This window comes from Phodopus roborovskii, unplaced genomic scaffold (genome assembly GCF_943737965.1).
Source record: "Phodopus roborovskii unplaced genomic scaffold, PHOROB, whole genome shotgun sequence".
In the NCBI taxonomy this organism is placed as follows: domain Eukaryota; kingdom Metazoa; phylum Chordata; class Mammalia; order Rodentia; family Cricetidae; genus Phodopus; species Phodopus roborovskii.
In genome coordinates this window covers 3,752,797-3,770,253 of record NW_026126563.1, presented here as the reverse complement: position 1 = coordinate 3,770,253, position 17,457 = coordinate 3,752,797, and the positions used below count along the sequence as shown (strand labels likewise).

Below are 17,457 nucleotides of genomic sequence, written 5' to 3'. Positions count from 1 at the left end.
CAGCACAGTGAGGGGTCACCATGGTGCTGTCACAGCACAAGCCCCAAAATGCTCGCTCCCCAGGCCTCATGGGAGACAGGAAGCAGAACAACCCATCCTGGTCAGGTCATTCAAGCCCACGATGGGCAGTGCCTCTCACAGACTTGGGAGCTGTTGGACTCTGGCCACTTTCTCGAGGGAAGTCACACTGACCGCCTCTAAGAACCCTTCCCCCAACCTGGGTCAGTCAGTTGTCCCCAGCAAGCCTTAGCCTTAGGACTGAACATTCCAACTGTCTGACGCAGCTGACTCTACCCTGGTGACAGCTGGCTCCATTCTTGCAAGTCTGCCTGTGACCTGAGAGAGCTAGGGAAAGACACTTCCAGTTCCCTAAGAAGGCTGGAAGAAAAGAGGGCAGAGGGCAGGGGGCAGGGGGCAGGGGGCAGGGGGCAGGGGGCAGATCGTTTTGGGCAGGCACAGCACTCCATGGAAAACGAGACTTCAGTTCTTCAGCTGAGACACCTCATACAGGTATGCTGCCAGCATCTTGGTCCCTTCTATGTAGTTGTGCCTAGTAGAGAAAACAAAGCAACCACCATCTGTCGGCAGCTGAGGAGCAGTCAGCACCCAGGTGGGCGGTGAGTCCTCCTCATACTGCTTTGACTCCAGGGAGCACCCCTACTTAGGCTGGAAGTGTCATTTGGCTTTAAAATTCAGCCTGGCGGTTCTTAAGTACAAGTTCAGTGACATCTTCCAACATTCCTTACTACAAATAACTAGTCCTTGGTGCGGAATACTAATTAAAGATGTGTAACATTTGTTTACTTTGTGAAACATTGTTTAACGATGCAAAGATGTGTTGCATTCTTTTATGTCACATTTGTTTAACTCTGTGAAGCTGTGTTACTTTGCCTGTCTAAAATACCTGATTGGTCTAATAAAGAGCTGAGTGGCCAATAGCTTGGCAGGAGAGAGAAATAGGTGTGGCAGGCAGGCAGACAGAGAGGCAGGCAGAAAGGAGGAGGAGGAGGAGGAGAAAAGCATTTAGAATAGAGAAAGGTAAAAGCCCAGAGGCAAAAGGTAGATGGGCTAAGCGGATAAACTAAGCTAAGGCTGGGAGTTCATCATTCGGGAGCTGGTTGGTAAGGCCCCCAAATGGAAAACAAAAACAACTGTGAGTCCTGGCCTTGGCCTAGAACTTGGTCTCACCCAGTACCCTGGGGGTGAATGGCTATTGTTCCTGAAGACTAGCTCTTTGACCCATTGTGCAGTAACAGTTTCTGTCTGTGACTCATGCTGGGTCCCTGCTTCCTGCTCTCCTCAGTGACAGCTAACAGGGTGACAGCTAATAGCCTGCTGCCTGGTCTCCCCTCTCGGCTTCTCTAAGACAGCCTGTGGGAGGGTGGGAGGAAGCCGCAGAATGTCTGCCTGTCAGGGGCAAAGGGGGCTTGAGTGGTTAGTGATGACGGCGTGACTTTGCATAAACGAGAGGTATTTTATGGGTGCTACAAGAAGACTTCGGTGAACAATGAACGCTAGACAAACCCCGTTTTCAATCTGCCACCACCAAACCCCTACGGGACAGAAGAGGAGTGATCACAAACCTATTGCCTGCTGGAGGATGCAAACCAGCCTCTGGCCCAGGCCCCAGTCTTACCTGTTCAGCTTTTCATTCTGGGAGTGGGCACCGTCATCTGCTGACCCCACGGGTAACAGCATGACGTTTTTGCCTGTGGCCTCCTGAAAGGTCAGGGTCACAGGAATACTGCCACCTTCCCTGGTCAAGTCAGGTTCAACACCAAACACTGGGGAAAGTAAAATAAAGAGAAAGGACAAACTGACTGTGGGCCCTGGATGCCAGACAGCCACAGCTTCGCAACACTTAGTCCAGACCCTGGGCTCAGGAATCCACTCTTACAGACTGAGGCCCTGGTCTCACCCCACTCACAACACCATCGACACCGTCATGTGTGGTGTGCAAGACTCTATCCGAGTCCTCAGACACTCCCAGGGCCCCAGCATCCACCTCCATGGGACAGCGGACCTGTTTTCAGGGCTCTTCTCCCCGCCTGGTAGTGAGGATGGTTGAAGTCTGATACCCAGGGCTTCCCACCGTGGCCCATGTACACCTTGAACTTGTTGGGGCTGTGCAGTTCAGCAAACTTTTTTGACAAGTAGCTTGAAACCTAAACCACACATAGAAGAGACAGACACAAGGTATTTCATAACCAGCATTTGACTCAATGAGAAGAATCTGCAGGGTGTCTAGATGTCATGACAACAGATTGGGTGTAATGGGTCTACACAGCATCTAGGAGTCTACAAAGGGCCTGTGGCGAGCTTCGTTCCCTGCCCCTGGATGCTGATGCCCATAATCACTGCAGCAAGAAATAGGGCCTGTAGTCACCCAGATCCACCCTTCTGCTCCTCTCCTCCTAGAGAGGCCGCTCTCTGCTCTGGGATTCTCAGCTAACAGGTGGCCACATGTGAGCATTTGCTTTACATCTTTGGGGTGAGGTCAGAGGTCATATTGTTTTCACATGCTTCAGTAGTCTGAAGTGTGTAAATGCTTGCTTTGTCTCTGACAAGCTTCTACATCGCTTATTACAGCAAACATTGAGGGGTAGGAGTCAGGGTGTGTAGGCTTCTGCCCAGGAGAAAGTTCCTACAACTGTTAAAGTCTAACATGGTAGCAGCTCTCAGCTGTTGTGTGTACCCACATACCTGCTCGCTAACAACTTCAGGTATCATGTCGGGCACCAGCCTGATGGAGAACTTGCCCACCACTTTCCTGGGGATCACAGTCTTGGCCCCCGAACCGGAGAAGGCCCCTTCAATGCCATGGAGGGAGAGGGACGGATACCTCCATCTGTGCATCAGGATGTCTTTCTGTAGAAGCACAAGAGGTCAGGTCTGCTCACGGAGGAGATGGGATGTCTACACGGGAGGTGTGAGAGAGGCCATGGGGACCCCACCCAATGTACTGGAATTAATGTCGTATTACTCCAAAGGAGTGCTGTGCGGCCACATGGTCTCAAGAAGTGATGGTGAGTGGTGTTGGCGTGGCACGCTGTGAGCCTCCAATAGGCTAAGATGTCTCCATTCCTCTCTCAGCCTTTGTCAGACTGAGAAGCAACTCCCACAGGACTCTAGCTAGGCTTGACATCTCCTCTTAGCCAGGCTCTTCAGCCTTGTGCCCAGACTGACCGATGGCACCCCCGTTTAGTTATTTATCCCTTTGACTCTGAGACAGGTGAAACCAACAAGTCCAGCCTGGCCTATTCCTCTCGCCCTGTCCCTGGGGCCCGGAAGAGGCAGGAGCTGTTAGTGCCAGCTACAAGGAGGTGACGAACTGATAGCCACACTCCTAAGACAAATAAATTAAGATAACATTTTCCTCCCGCCAGTTAAGTAACGGCATATAGCTTCTGCCTCCAGCTTCATTTCTGGGCCTTGTGGGAACAATGTGTCCCATATACGCAAACAGAGCAAACCATACCCATGCAAAAGAGGGCTCTGTTTCCTCGAGTCCCCCCACCCCACCCACCCCCAACCTGGTCAAAGGCTGATCCTGGCATCTGAAAGTCCTAAGGGCTCTCAACTTGACCACCACACCCTGCTTTTGATGAGTCTTGAGCACACTCTGCCTCCTGGGATGAACCTCTGACCCTGGATGTCTATGAGCTGTGGTGGATACACCTGTCAGGGGCCGGGGAACAGGAAGGCAAGCGGTACCTTGCAGCTGTGCAGAAGGGTCTCAGCCCCCACGTCCTTGGCGAACTCCTCCATGTTGAAGTCGATGTGGTCATAGAGCTTGCACTCTTCTTCCGTCACAGGAGCCACGGCGTCGTTGATGCCAGGGATGAGGATCTTCCCCTTCTTGTCTATCAGGCAGCCTGAGGGAAGTGGCAGAGGCCAGAGTGCTTAGCCAGTGTCCTGACTCCAAGAACTCAGGTGCCAGGGCAGATGGCGGCAGCAGGATGCCTGGGCACATTATGCCAGTTAAGTAGCCGTAAGGAGGTGGGAGCGGCCGCTACTCAGCCCTGCTCTTTAGAGAGAGGCTGAGGAGCAGATGGATGCGTAAGTCAGCCCCCGGCTGTATACCAGGACATGAACGAAAAACACCCTCACTAGCCAGCATTTCTTGACAATGCACATTCCACAAGAAACAAGGTCCTCTAAAGCTGTCGAGGGGACCTCCGAGTGTCCCAGGGCAGTGTCTCACTACAGATGCAATGTCACTTCACCTGCGGGAGGCTTCATCCTGGGATGCAGGATGAGAGAAGGGGACTACAAAACTACACGGAGGCATCGGCTCCACTTAGCTAATGCTAGGAGGAGGCTGGGAGGAAGCTGTGGTCCTGCTGTCCACAAGCGGACCAGGCAGGGGGACCTAGTTACAGCCAGTGGGAGCAGGTCAAAGCAGATGTTCTGAGAGATGTAAAAACCGTGTCCGCACCAGCGCCAGCAGCCGGGGGTTCTGAGGGACAGGCTGAGCAGGACTGAGGCCCATCCCACTGGATCTGGGAGGGAGACAGCTCTGTAGATGGTGATGAGGGATGGACAGATGTGGGAAGGACAGGAAGGGGCAGAGGCAGGGAACGAGTAGAAACATGGCTGAGTAGGCTCATGAAGGATGCCGGAACATACTAGGCATGCACACAGACAGCTTATTAAGAAGTACCCTGCCCACTTCCCTAAGTGACAAAGTGCTGACCCAGGCAGCTCCCCAAGCTCACCCATCAGTGAAATGAGATCTGTCATGGCTTCGTGCACTGAGCCGCCATACACCCCAGAATGGAGGTCTTTGTCGCTGCATTCCACCTGGACAGAAGCAAAAGGACTTTATTTGATGGCTTAGAGGCAGCTTATTTTAATTATGTGACATTGCACTGACAAACAACAGTAGTAAGACTGAGAGTTTTCTAGTCCAAATCTGCTCCCTCAAGGGACAGAGCAAGGCATTTCCCAGTTAGAAAATGCAGGCATCAGATGGACTCTGGGATTGAGCAGACACACACATGCTATGTGTTCAGACTCCCATCTATATAGGGGTGGGAAGTTCCCTCACAGCCCAGGACCAACTGTGACGAGCAAGTGAGCAAGCGCACAGTCTCAGCACAGCTACAGCCAAGGGTTCTTTCCTATCAGGTGACAAAGATCCTCAGCAGGGCCATCGACATCCCAGCACTTACCTGCTGAGGTGTGAACGCTTTAATTTTTAAAGGGAGGGTTCTCGGGTGTGTATTTGTCCAAACCCTCTTGGAAGGACTAACACTTGCTGTCATCTCTCACCTACTCTAATACAGTATCTCGGATAATACCGTCTTAATTTGAAACTGCCATGAGAATGGACGTCAGTGCCTGAGGTATCAGGATGGATTACGGAACCCAAGAAGGGCTCTGGAAAGCTCCGAGGCCCTCCTTCCCTCCATGTGTGATTAACTTGTTGGTATTTGCCCATGTCAGGGTACAGAAGAACAAAGAGGCTTATGGGTGAGAGAGGGACACGGAGAAGCGTGTGGGGCCCGGCTCATACCTCAATGAAGAAGTAGCAGATGCCTCGGAGGCCGTACGTGATGCACGGCTTACTCTTCCCCAGCCAGTAGTTGTCTGAAATGCACACGTAGTCCACATCTTTGAAGAACTTGTCTTTCTGGGCAAAAATCAACTCGTCCAGGCCTTCGGAGCCAGATTCCTCCATGCCTTCCAGGCAGAATCGCAGGTTGACAGGAATCTCCTGTGACAGGGACATAGCAAGACAGTCCGTATCCTTTTCTTGCAGAAGCAACACACAAGAGACTGTTTTGGAATTTAACTTGAAACATGAAATCTCTCACTGGCCTGTGGGAGTTCAGGGTCAGAAGGGAAAGGCCTACACCATCTTAGGTACACCCTGTCCAGGGATCCCTGCAATCACAGACTGAGCCAGGGAGTGTAGGGAGCCATGAGACAGCGAGAAGGGCAATGCATACGGGCTGAAGAGCACTGACTGCTTTCCCAGAGGAGCAGGGTTGACTCCATTCCCAGCACAAACGGCTGCTCACAGAGGTCTGTAACTCAACTGCAGGCCTGCACAGGTTTGCATACCCCTGTGCAAACACACCCACATGCAAGTTACACTCGCAAACACACACACACACACACACAGACAATAAGAGAAATCAGAAGATATTTTTTTTTTTTTTTTTTAATAATCACTGAGCCTTCACTGTTGCTACGGCTAGGTGAGACCTTTCCCGCACTGGGAGGCCTTCTACGCTGCCAGCATCCCTCTGCACAAGAAGCCGAGAGGTCCTGAGGTGCTAGATGTGAATCTCAGCACAGCTCCAGAAGCCCGGAGTTCTCTGGATAATGATCCAGTTCTTGTAGCTCCTTAGGATGAAGGGGTAGCCTATGCACAAGTGAGCAAAGGAGCTGCATACAAGCAGGCAGCTACCTGGAGACCACACACAGGCGGAGCTGCAGGGTTCCCGCCTCTTTAGAACCTCAGCCCTGCAGTTGATGACTCCTCCCAGTTTCTGTGCCCAGCTCTCGGGATGTGTGTGTGTGTGTGTGTGTGTATGAGTGTGTGTGTATGTGTGTGTGTATGTATTTAAACCTGATTTCTCTCAAGCAGGTGATCCCAGACAGAGAGCATGAGCCTGTTTCCAGATCAATTTCCCACACCTAACAAAAGTATTTATTCATATTTTATCATGCTGTGAAATAAAATCCATATGCAAAAACTGTTCAGACAGCATGACCACAATCAGGTTAAAGATAATCAAACAACCCGGTAGGGAAAAATACCAGGAGCTATAGAGAGTCAAATTTCTAAAAACTCACCCCCCACCCCATTATCCATATTGTATCAACTTTGAGGAAACACACACACACACACACACACACACACACACACACACACACAGAAAAGAATTTGCCCGTTATCACAAAGTCTGTTACATTCTGGCAAGGGACTACACTCATGGGTACAGTCAAAGCTTGAGTTGGTCAAGGTTGTGGCACATGCCTACAATCCCAGCACTTGAAGGCTAAGGACAAAGGGTTGTCAAGAGTTCAAGGCCAGCCTGAGTTATAGAACATGACTCTGTATCAAGCAATCTAGTCCACCTAAGCTTCACAGAGGGGGGTACATGTGTACTCTAGCACTAGGGAGACAGACCGGGCTCTGTGAGTTATAGGCCAGCCAGAGCTGCACAGTAATACCCTATCTCAAAACCAAACACAATTAAAACAAAAAAATACCAACAAGTCAGGTGGTGGTGGCGCACGCCTTTAATCCCAGCACTCAAGAGGCAGAGGCAGCAGATCTCTGTGAGTTCAAGGCCAGCCTGGTCTACACAGTGTGTTCTAGGAAAGACAAGGCTACACAGAGAGATCGTCATGAAAAAGAAAAAAATACAACACAACAAAACAAGGCAATAAATAAATAAATAAGTAAAAATAAAACAGCAATAATAAAAATATCAGCAAAACAAATAAAAAGCAAAAATCCTCAAATTCACAATAAAATAAAATAAAACTCAATTCACACTGGGGATGGAGATATAGCTCAGTGGTACGGAATCTCCAAGCAGTTGTGAGGGCCTGGATTTGATCCCAGCACAGAAAAACAGGAGAGAAACAAAGACCACATTCTAAGTGTTGGCAAGAATCTTGCTGAGTGGTGATAACTTGACCTTTGGGCATCTGTAAGACAATGAACTGCTTAATGATTTCTAGAAGTAAACAGCTGTAATCTTATCTAAGTCACCTGTGCTGACCAAGGTGGAGGCTTGCTTTCTTCTCTCTAGTGATCGATCTTTAGACCTCTACTCACATGAACAATCTTTAGACTTCTACTCACACGAGCTGATGAGTGGGCAGAATCTGATGTGGGGGTGTACCTGGCCAGTCTTCTGATAGGCTTCCAGGGCATTCATCCATCCGGCCACTGGTCCCTTATCGTCCGTTGAGCCTCTCCCATACAACTTGCCTGAAACAGCAATCAGCAGATCCAGTTAAGAGACAAGTCGGAAAGACCTTTTCTCAAGTGATAATGCCTAGGCACAAGCTCACATAGCCGTCCTGAGCAATAGGGCTTTTTCACTTCAAAACAATTCCCAGCTAATCCCTATGCTAAATGCAGAGGGAATTTCTTGCAAACCAAGAGGCATAGCAATGCCTAGGACCAGGATTCACAAAGATCCACCATTTGTTTCCAGGAAACCGTTAAGACTATGTGCCCTACACAGCTAACAGCGCCATGTGCGAGCCTGGTTGCTTTGGAAGCACACAGCCATCATCACAGAACACTACGAACTACACTCACATACCATATGATGCCTAATCTGAAGCTGCTGGGAGGTGTTAGGCTCCAAGGAGCATGGTTGGGCCATCGGGATCAGCACTGGGGTGTCCTCAGCATGGGCAGGGCAGAGGCTGGGAAGTGAATAGAGATGGCACAAGGCAGGGACAGCACAGCCCTGTTTCTGGTATAGGTGGTGGGAAGATGGTGTCATTGGACGGGTGTGTGAGAGACGGTGCAAGGAAGATGAGGGCCCCAGGCCAGAGAGCTTGGACTCTCAAGACCATCAACTGCCTTGCAGACATGTAGGTCTGACACTCCGGAGGAATCCGGGTGCCCATGGAGTTACAACAGCAATGGTTTTAGATAAAGATAACTTTTCCCATTTCACAGGTATGTAACAGTCTGCAGGGAGTCAGGACATGTCTAATGGCAGACTCCACACCCAGTTAGGAGGCCTGGGATTCAGCCCTGGGAGGCAAGGCTCAAAGGCAGCAGGTGACTATCTCAGGGGCTCTCCTGACCTGAACAGTGACAACGGGGAATGGGAACTGCACATTCCACAAGAGGGAGTGAGAAGGACAGGCTGTGGCCTTCAGGGGACCATGCAGACTCAATGCAGATGAATGATCTGGAAAAGGTGTCAGGGTTGGAGGGAGCCTGGCAGGCACTTCAGAGGGCATGTGCTCTTTGTTACAGTGGAGGCTTCTGGAATGTTACAGTGGAAGTTCCACCCAAGCCCCCATTATCTCTCTCCAAACCCTGCTGCATATCAGAAAGCCCGCCAAATGATGACCCCTCCCCACAGACACTCTGGACCACGCCCACAGGGTATTTAAACTGCCCTTCCTTCTCCTCTCTACCGGGGCTGCAAGATCACCCGGGAGCTTTGTATCCATTAGGTGTGGGCTTTTAAAATTCGGTTTGATTTGGTCTGACTTGGATCGCTGCATCGGTGGAGAGGGAAACTTTTCAACCTTACCGTCCCGCTCCACCAGGGTGAAGGGCTCGCTATCCCAGCCATCCTCCAGGGCCGCAGGCTGCACATCCAGATGCCCGTAAATGCACACTGTTTTCTTCTGGGGATCGTTGCCCAGTTTACCCAACAGAATGGGAGGAAGGGGGATCTCCGAGCCATCCGGGAGCTGACCGGGAGCAGTAGAGGACAGTCTGGTTAATAAACTGGCGGCTGTCATTGAATCTAGCTGGGATGGTGGCCTTACTGTTCTCATCCACCAACCTCTGCTATAGAGTGTTAAGAGCCTATCATTTAACAGTTCTGAATTAATTACTCTCCCGAAATCCAATGATTTCCCGAGTCCCTTTCCAGAAACCCAGTGAGCATGAACTGAATCACATCCACAAGTAGTTGCTAAAGGCTGCTTAAAAAAAAAAAAAATCAATATACATAATGAGACATTATGTAGCCTGGGTCTGGGATACAACTTTACTAATTTCTGAAATAATGGCTAAAAAACTACAACCTGTAACTGAGTGTTACATTTTTAAAATTCTGTATGTAGACAACGGATGACCAGAATGGACCATCAACCAGGACATTAAGGGAATTCAGAGCTAGGGAGACAGCTCAGCAGTTTCCTGCTCTTCCAGAGGACCTGAGTTCAGGTCCCAGAGCCCACACCAGACATCAACACCAGGGAATCTGGTGATCTCTTCCAGCCTTTCTGGGTATCAGCAGACATGTTGCTTACAAACACTTGTGAGCACAGGCCATACACACAGCTATACACATATATACACCACACACACACACACACACACACACACACACACACACACACACACACAGAAAAAAATCTTCCAAACATAAAGAAAGAGAATTCACATAATGTCTGGCAAATGAAATGGTAGTTGGCACTCCCCTGGACTTGTCAGCCATCCGGGACACTAACTGTAGAATTCTAGACCAATCAGTCTTAAGTCTTTTGCTACCTTTACATCATCAGTGGCCAACACTTGTGACTCTGTGGCTTAAGTGGAATGTGCTCACGCTCTGCAGCCTATGTGCCTCCTCTACTAGCGCCTACATTATCAGAAAACCTTGTGTAACAACAAGTACACAAGTAGTTGGCAGGGGAGGACAACACACACACACACCACACACACACACACATACCACACACACTCATACACACACACACACTCACACAGACACACACAGACCTCACACACACACACTCATACACACACACAGACACACTCACTCACACACCACACACACAGACACACACACACACTCATACACAGACACACACACACACACACACACACAGAGTGTCTGAGCGTAGGAGGAAGGGACTGTCCCAGCTGGAACATCACGCACTACTACATGTGCTACTACACTAGAAGCCACTACAAAGAACTATTATGAAAATGTCTCCCATAAAAAACACAATGCACAAACTAATTGATCGTGTAGTTAGTCAGACTGCCCTGAAGTCACTCCCACCATAGCCCAATGCACATGATTATCTGTCTGATAATGAAGCTAGACTAACAACTTACGATTAATAGATAAAATGTGCAGCAACTAAAAATGACACCAGGTAAGGACAGTGTGGGGGAGGGCTGAGAAAATTCTCTTCTGCCACCTTCCAGCTTCTAACTGAACTCAGCAGGTGGTTGGAATTCCTCTTTCTGAACTCAAAAGATCCTCCTTCCCTGCCTGAGTGCCTGACAGACAGGCAGGCACCTGGGCCTGCACATCAGATCTCATGAGGTTGGCTTGTAGAGGAAGAGAATCATGCCTTAAACTTCTGGGCACGTAGGGCACACTGCCTTTTCCATCAGCTGGTTCTTGGAGGCCTGAGCAGGGGAGACTCTTAATTCCTTGATGAAGATGGGTGTTATCTGTGTACGAGCCACTGTATTCTTTTATGGACTGCCTTTAAAAAGAACCACATCCGTGGCAATGGAGTGATTTATTTATTGTGATTGTGTTTGTTTGCTTTTGAGACAGGGTTTCTCTGTGTGGTCCTGGCTGTCCTAAATGTGCCCACCCCACCCCCAATTTATTAATTGTAAAGAAACACTGTAAAGGGACTCTTAAAAGTGATTTATCCCACCTAGTTATTTTGTCTTTTTGCAGGCAGGCAAAATGAAACGAGTTAGCATGGTGGGTCAACACTTGCAACCCTGGCCTCTGGGGCTACACTGGACTATACAGTAAGACCTTCCCTAAGAAATAAATAATTACAAGTTAAAAAGACTAAATAAAAAACTTAAAGAAAATATGAACTTACTTTATTCCCCTGTGTGTGTGTGTGGGTATTTGTTGGGAAGCTGATTTTGTACATTAACTATTAAAATTGTCATCAGAAGAAGAAAAAAAAATCTCGATAAAAGTATTGGACCAAGAGTCTGAAAGCCTGGATTTGAATTCTGTTTTTTGCCAGGAAGGTACTTGCCTTCCAATGGCCTCACCACCCCCCTCTGATAAAATATGCACAATAAATTGAATAGCTAACTACAAATTCCAGAACTGTTCATTGCAACTGCATACCTAAGTCATCAAACAAAAGACCCGAGATAAATCAAGTCTTGTCCCATTTGCAATATAAGAGACTTCTAAGATTTGAAAAAACACAGAATGAAGTCAAGTGTGGCTCACGCCTAAAATCTCAGCACTAGGGACACCAAGCACAGGACGAGTTGTCATGAGCCCTGGGCCAGCTTGGGTTACAAAGGAGGAAGACTCTGTCTAAAACAAAACAAAACTAATAACAATAACAAGAAAATGAGCCTAAATAATCATGTGAAACTAAAGTAGCTGAAAAATGTACCATAAAGTTAGATAAAGAAGCTGGTGGCGGATGCCTTAAATCCCAGTGCTTGGGGAAGGAGGCAGAGGGATCTCTGTGAGTCCCAGGCTCTGTGTGGTTTACACAGTGGGCTCCAGCCTGCCAGGGCTACATGGTTAGATCCTGTCTCAAACCAAAACCACTAACAAAAATTAGAAGGAAAACAAGGTGTTCTTACCATGCCCTCTCCACCCACAGATCTTCCCCCATAAAAACACTAAAATGAAACCCGTAATATATATGAAACCCAGTACCGGAAGCTTTGGTATTCATAAAGTGGCTCAGATAATTATAACTTCTCAGTGTGAAAGCCTGGATTTCTAGGACAGGAATTTCAGCCCTCCTTAAGAATTAAGTCATTTTAGCTTACTCATGACCTATAGTCCCTTGGTCTATAGTTCCTCCTCAGCGAGGCACTCACTAGAATGTACACAAGTGCCAGCACAAGCTTACTTTGACTTAGAGTTGACCATCTGCAGCCAAAGATCACCCGAGACCCAGTACTTTTTCCCAGCCCCTGGGAAGAACCCGCCGCTTGAGGTTCCGTGTGCTCATCATACCTTCTGCTTGCCGATATCCACCAGCTCCACGGAGCCCCCGAGCATCTGGACATCTGCAGCAGCCACCTCCATCATCCTTTTGATCTCCCCTCTCTTCTCGGGCCAGGCGGACACGCTCTGGATGGCCACCCATTCTGCAAGTTTCTGTTAGTAGAGAGTAAGAGGAAAGGGCTCAGAAATGTTGCTCTTTAAGGGCTAAGGGCAGGGATGGGCTCATCAATGGACCTCTACCTACAGCTACTCTACTTTCCTTGCACAGCAGACCCAGCTTGCCTGATGCACATTTACATTAAAAATGAACACAGCTACTGTTCCTACCCCAAAAACTAAGCAGGAAGGAAAGATGCCAGGATGCACACTTTTAACTACCAAGCATGTGATTGTAAACCATACAATTCCATAAGAATATATCTATAGCCAACAAAACTGCAACAGAAGGAAACACACTACAACCTCACCATCCAAGTTAGTTAACTTGTCTCCCAAAACTGCAACAGAAGGAAACACACTACAACCTCACCATCCAAGTTAGTTAACTTGTCTCCCCAACAGCAGCCGAGATGTAAGTCAAAATGTTTCATCTAAAGTAGTTCTTCCAAAAGTAAACCGAAGCCTTAATTCTTTCAGATAAAAACCTTGCAACAGTTTAAATATAACATCATGGAATCACTTAGAACATGCTGGACTCAAGCTGCTTTAAAAAAAAAAAGTCTGTAACTATCACAAGAAACTATAGATGAGACTAGAGGAAAATAACAAGTGAGAATTATTTGTAGAGACAGATAATAAACTGTCAAACAATGAAAGCCTGACTTTCACCATCATGCAATGAAGAAACATGAAATCTTAATACTTGACCAAAATGGCATAACTCATTTTAGCCTCTTGAAAATCTCTCTGACTTGACAACATTGAAGCAGGTCTCACTATTCACTTAGAAGAGACAGCCCCTCACCTTGACATAGCGGTCCTGGTTTTCATCGATGTACTGGAAGATGGCTTTGAGGGCTGACATCTTTCAGGCAGACTTCAGACTTCGCAGATTCTGAGCAGAGAGAGCAATGAATCAGACCAGCTTGCAGCTGGGACTGAAGGGCAGTGGCCAGAGCAGCTGAGTGAGAACTGAAAGTGTTCCCACACCCTCCAGCTCCAGTCAGCATTGCATTGTGAACTTATCACCGACTCTCCAGGAAGTGGCTGGGAAACAGCCAGGGGCTTAGAATGACTTTCCGCTTCCTTGCTCTAAAAGAAAAGCTCCAGAAAAACTTGTGTCCAAAGAGGAGAACCCCAGTGGCAGATAATCTGAAGAAAATAATAAGTGGATACTTTCCAATCATGCGGATTTATTTTGCATTTTATTTTATTTTATTTTTGAGACAAGGTCACACAACAGCTGCCCTGGAACTTTCTTTGTAGACCAGGCCATGCTCACACAGAAATTTACCTGCTTTCTGAGTGCCAGGATTAAAAGCATGTGCTGCTATGCCTAGCTGGCATTTTTTTTTTTTTTTAATGTTACATTTAAAAACAATTTTTTTGAGACAGGGCCCCTTTTGGCCTGAGCTAGCCTGAAATATCCTACCCTCTTCCCTCTACCTTCTGAATGCTGGATTAATGTCCAAACCACCAAGCCTGGTTTATGTGGTGCTGGGATCAAAGCCAGGATTTCCTGCATGCTAGGCAAGCACTCCACCAACCAGCTACAGTTTATACTCTTAAGTAAGCACAAAGTGAACTATTAATCTTCTATTGCTAGAGGAAATAATCATTTCAAAGATCTCAATAAAAATGTCACAGGCTGGGTGTGGTGGCAAATGCCTTTAATCCCAGGACAAGGGTGATAAAGGCAGATGGATCTCTGAAAGTATGAGGCCAGTCTGGTCTATACATTGTGAATTCCAGGTCAGCCAGGGATACACAGTGCAACCCTGTCTCAAAAAGCAAGCAAACCACACACATTCCGCCTCTTCAATTGCAAACCTATACCCAGCTTTGGGATCCAGAAAGCAAGATGAATTCATCTGAGGACAACTGATAACCTGAGCCACTGTTTAAGGGCCAAAGATTGAAAGCTCCCACCTCATGTGAGGGTGGCCATATAGATAGAGCAGTTGTGTCCTTGCTGGAAGGGATGTGCAGGGTTTTCATCACAAAGACGTGGCCACCGTCTGAGCAGCTGTATGCCCCAGTTTGCACACTATACAGTGTGGATGTATCTTAGGTTCCCCACAAATATACTCAATGTCTGCACTCTCTGCCCACCCCCCTCAGTTTTTTAAACAAAAAGGATCTTATGTTGTTGCGGTTGTCCTTGAACTTCTGACCCTCCTGTTCCACATCCACACGCTAGAATATCAGGCCTGTACCACCACACTCAGTTCCTGTGGTACTGAGGATGGAACCCAGAGCTTCATCTATGCTTGACACTCTACCAAACTGAGCCACAACTCCAGCCTCCTTCCCATGCCTGAGTCCCCAGAACTTCCTGCTTTCTACAGAGGCAGGAGACAGAGCGTTGTGGAACTGCTTTTAAAATGGGGCTCAGGGTGAAGCACAAATGACTCAGGAACTGAGATTTGCAACTGGCTTGGGCTTTATCAAGCACGGGTGAAACGGAGCTCAGGTGTGCTGAGAAAATTCACCCTGCAGTGACACCACGTCTCAAGTGCATGGTCTCAAGTGTGTCCCACAGAAATGGCCGCACACAATACATGGTGAACAGCACTGACTGTGGTCTTGGTGCAGGGGCCGTTTCTACACAGAGGAGAGAGTTGATTTGCTGTGACACAAAGGGTGGCAGCCACACAGCACACTGAGCAACATGAAATCTCAGGACTGCTGCAATGGTGGGACATCGTTCTGCTAAGTCCCCAATGCCCTCACGATCTTTTCCTCCTTCTTACAACCTGGCACAGTGGAAGAAATATTTCTAGACCCACCACCATCTCGCAGAGGCTCACATGAAAGGGTGACTCCGCCAAGAGATATTGCCCAGGTGTTTATCAGTGGTTAAGTTCCGCCCATCTGTCACTAACTATGCACAGGGAAGGTACCTGTTTGCCCGGTGAAACCTTAGCCTGCAGAACCATCTGGTACGCTGGGAACTTTTCACTGGGGCAGGAGCACCATGGTGCAGCATCACATTCTCACGGTTAAACTTAACAACTTTGTTGCGATTGTTACCCAAAGATGTAACACCCAGGGCAGGAGTGAGGCTTCAACTAGCCTAAAGGGGTTCACATCAAAGCAACCCTGCCTTTAAACTGCAGGCGCAGAAGAAAGTTAAGCAGGTTCACCTCCCCTCTCCGTCCCACTAGTTTCTGACGACTCCTGCTTCACCTCCCCCAACGACAAGGTCATCAATTGCAAACCATTCAGTGAGTGGCTTGGTGGGTTTGAACAAACAGGAGCAAACTTCCTGCCAAATGCGGCAACAGCTTCACTACCACAGTCAGCCTCAGGTTCTCCAGGAGCAAGTACAAACAGGGTCCCACGACAGGGATGATGACAAGACTCTGGAGAATATTGGTGACCCCAGGTTCTCAAGGGTTAGTACGGTGGACCAAACATCTACTCCGCTTTACAAATGAGTAAGCTGTAACTGGTGCATGGAACGAGCGGCCTGCTCGCACCAGCAAGCTGGCCAGGGGAGACCTCTCTCCTGCGGATCCACCCTACGGGCAAGGTCCAGCGGGACCCTGCCCAGGGCCTTCGCACCCAAGGCGCGGGTCTGGAGCCAGGCAACGTCCTCAAAGTGCAGGCGTGAGGGCTGCCTAGCCCTTTGCTCCCTGCGACCCATCGGCCCCAAGTCGCCAGGCAGGCTGGCCTGGGCGCACAGCCCATCGGCCCTGCAGGGCGAACCAGGGGGTCCTGACATTTATGGGGGCAGGGGGGGATCGGCCGATCAGAACCGGCTCTTGCGGCCAGGGAGGCCTGGGCGCCGGGCTACGTCCCTCCGGAACTGCGGGTCCGCGCCGGGGCCTGGGGTGACTCAGGCCTGGGCTGACAGCGCACTGGGGATCCGGGACCTCCCGGCCTCCGCCGCTCCCACCTGCGCGCCCCGGGCCCTTCACTTTCTCGCAGACCAAGGTGCCTCCCGCCCTGCCCGGCCCTGCGCCCAGCCTTCCCCGGCCCGCGGCGCCCTCCCGGGAAGGGAGGCCCACACGGCGGCCGCTTACCGCGCCGGTTCCGCACCACGTGTCCCCGGCCGCAGCACCAGCCAATGCCCGGGGGCCTGGGGCGGGCCCGGCCCCGCCCCGCCGACGCTCCCCTCCGCAACAGCCAATGCCCGGCCTCCTGGGGATAGCCCCGCCCCCGACGCCACGCCCTCCTGCCTCCGAGCCAATGCGGAGCGCGGACTCAGCCGAGCGGGCGGGGGCCACGCCCCTCCTCCGCTCCGGAACGAGCCCCCTAGAGGTCGCCTTCAGTGCTACGTTAAAACCCCAAAAGGAGGAGCTCACCCTCGAAGACAGGATCACGCGCCCCTCTCCCCAGGGATCCTGTGTTTCCAACTGCTCCCCTGTTCCTGCAGTAAGCCAGGGGGTGGACATTCCAGGCTGCACGCACTCCACTTCGTCCCTTTGTTTACGAAGCGTAGACAAGTGCTGGATCACCAGTTCGTGGCATCGTGCCAGCCCCTCCCATCCGTGTGTGTGTGTGTGTGTGTGTGTGTGTGTGTGTGGCATAATGGCATACATTACACACACACACACACACACACACACACACACACACACACACACACACACAAGGCTTTTGCCTGAATATATGTATGTGACCACTCGTCTGCCTCATGTCTGAGGATGCC

General features: G+C 49.5%; 1 protein-coding gene across 2 annotated transcripts; it reads right to left on the bottom strand.

Moving 5' to 3' along the window:
• Window positions 1–448: 448 nt before the first annotated feature.
• On the bottom strand, window positions 449–16,941 carry Cndp2 (carnosine dipeptidase 2). Of its 2 annotated transcripts, XM_051202029.1 has the most exons (12): window positions 16,829–16,941; window positions 13,606–13,695; window positions 12,651–12,794; window positions 9,252–9,414; window positions 7,869–7,957; window positions 5,519–5,719; window positions 4,719–4,803; window positions 3,715–3,875; window positions 2,704–2,868; window positions 2,024–2,165; window positions 1,637–1,784; window positions 449–550 (listed from the first exon to the last, which is right to left on the bottom strand). In XM_051202029.1, exons 2-12 carry the CDS (start codon window positions 13,663–13,665, stop codon window positions 481–483), a joined length of 1,428 nt encoding a protein of 475 aa, XP_051057986.1. In that variant the 5' UTR covers window positions 13,666–13,695; window positions 16,829–16,941; the 3' UTR covers window positions 449–480. The 2 variants fall into 2 exon arrangements, with proteins under 2 accessions (XP_051057986.1, XP_051057985.1); XM_051202028.1 differs by lacking the exon at window positions 16,829–16,941 and having other exon boundaries at window positions 13,606–13,757.
• Window positions 16,942–17,457: the final 516 nt, after the last annotated feature.

What these genes read in the sequence shown, in the direction of transcription:
- Cndp2 (XM_051202029.1), bottom strand. Translation starts at nt 13,665, where the DNA reads ATGTCAGCCCTCAAAGCCATCTTCCAGTACATCGATGAAAACCAGGAC. An exon ending in CCTATCAGAAGACTGGCCAG is followed by an intron (nt 5,720 to 7,868) that starts GTACACCCCCAC and finishes TCCCTGTCACAG; the next exon opens with GAGATTCCTGTCAACCTGCG. An exon ending in CAGAATGAAAAGCTGAACAG is followed by an intron (nt 551 to 1,636) that starts GTAAGACTGGGG and finishes TTTCTCTACTAG; the next exon opens with GCACAACTACATAGAAGGGA.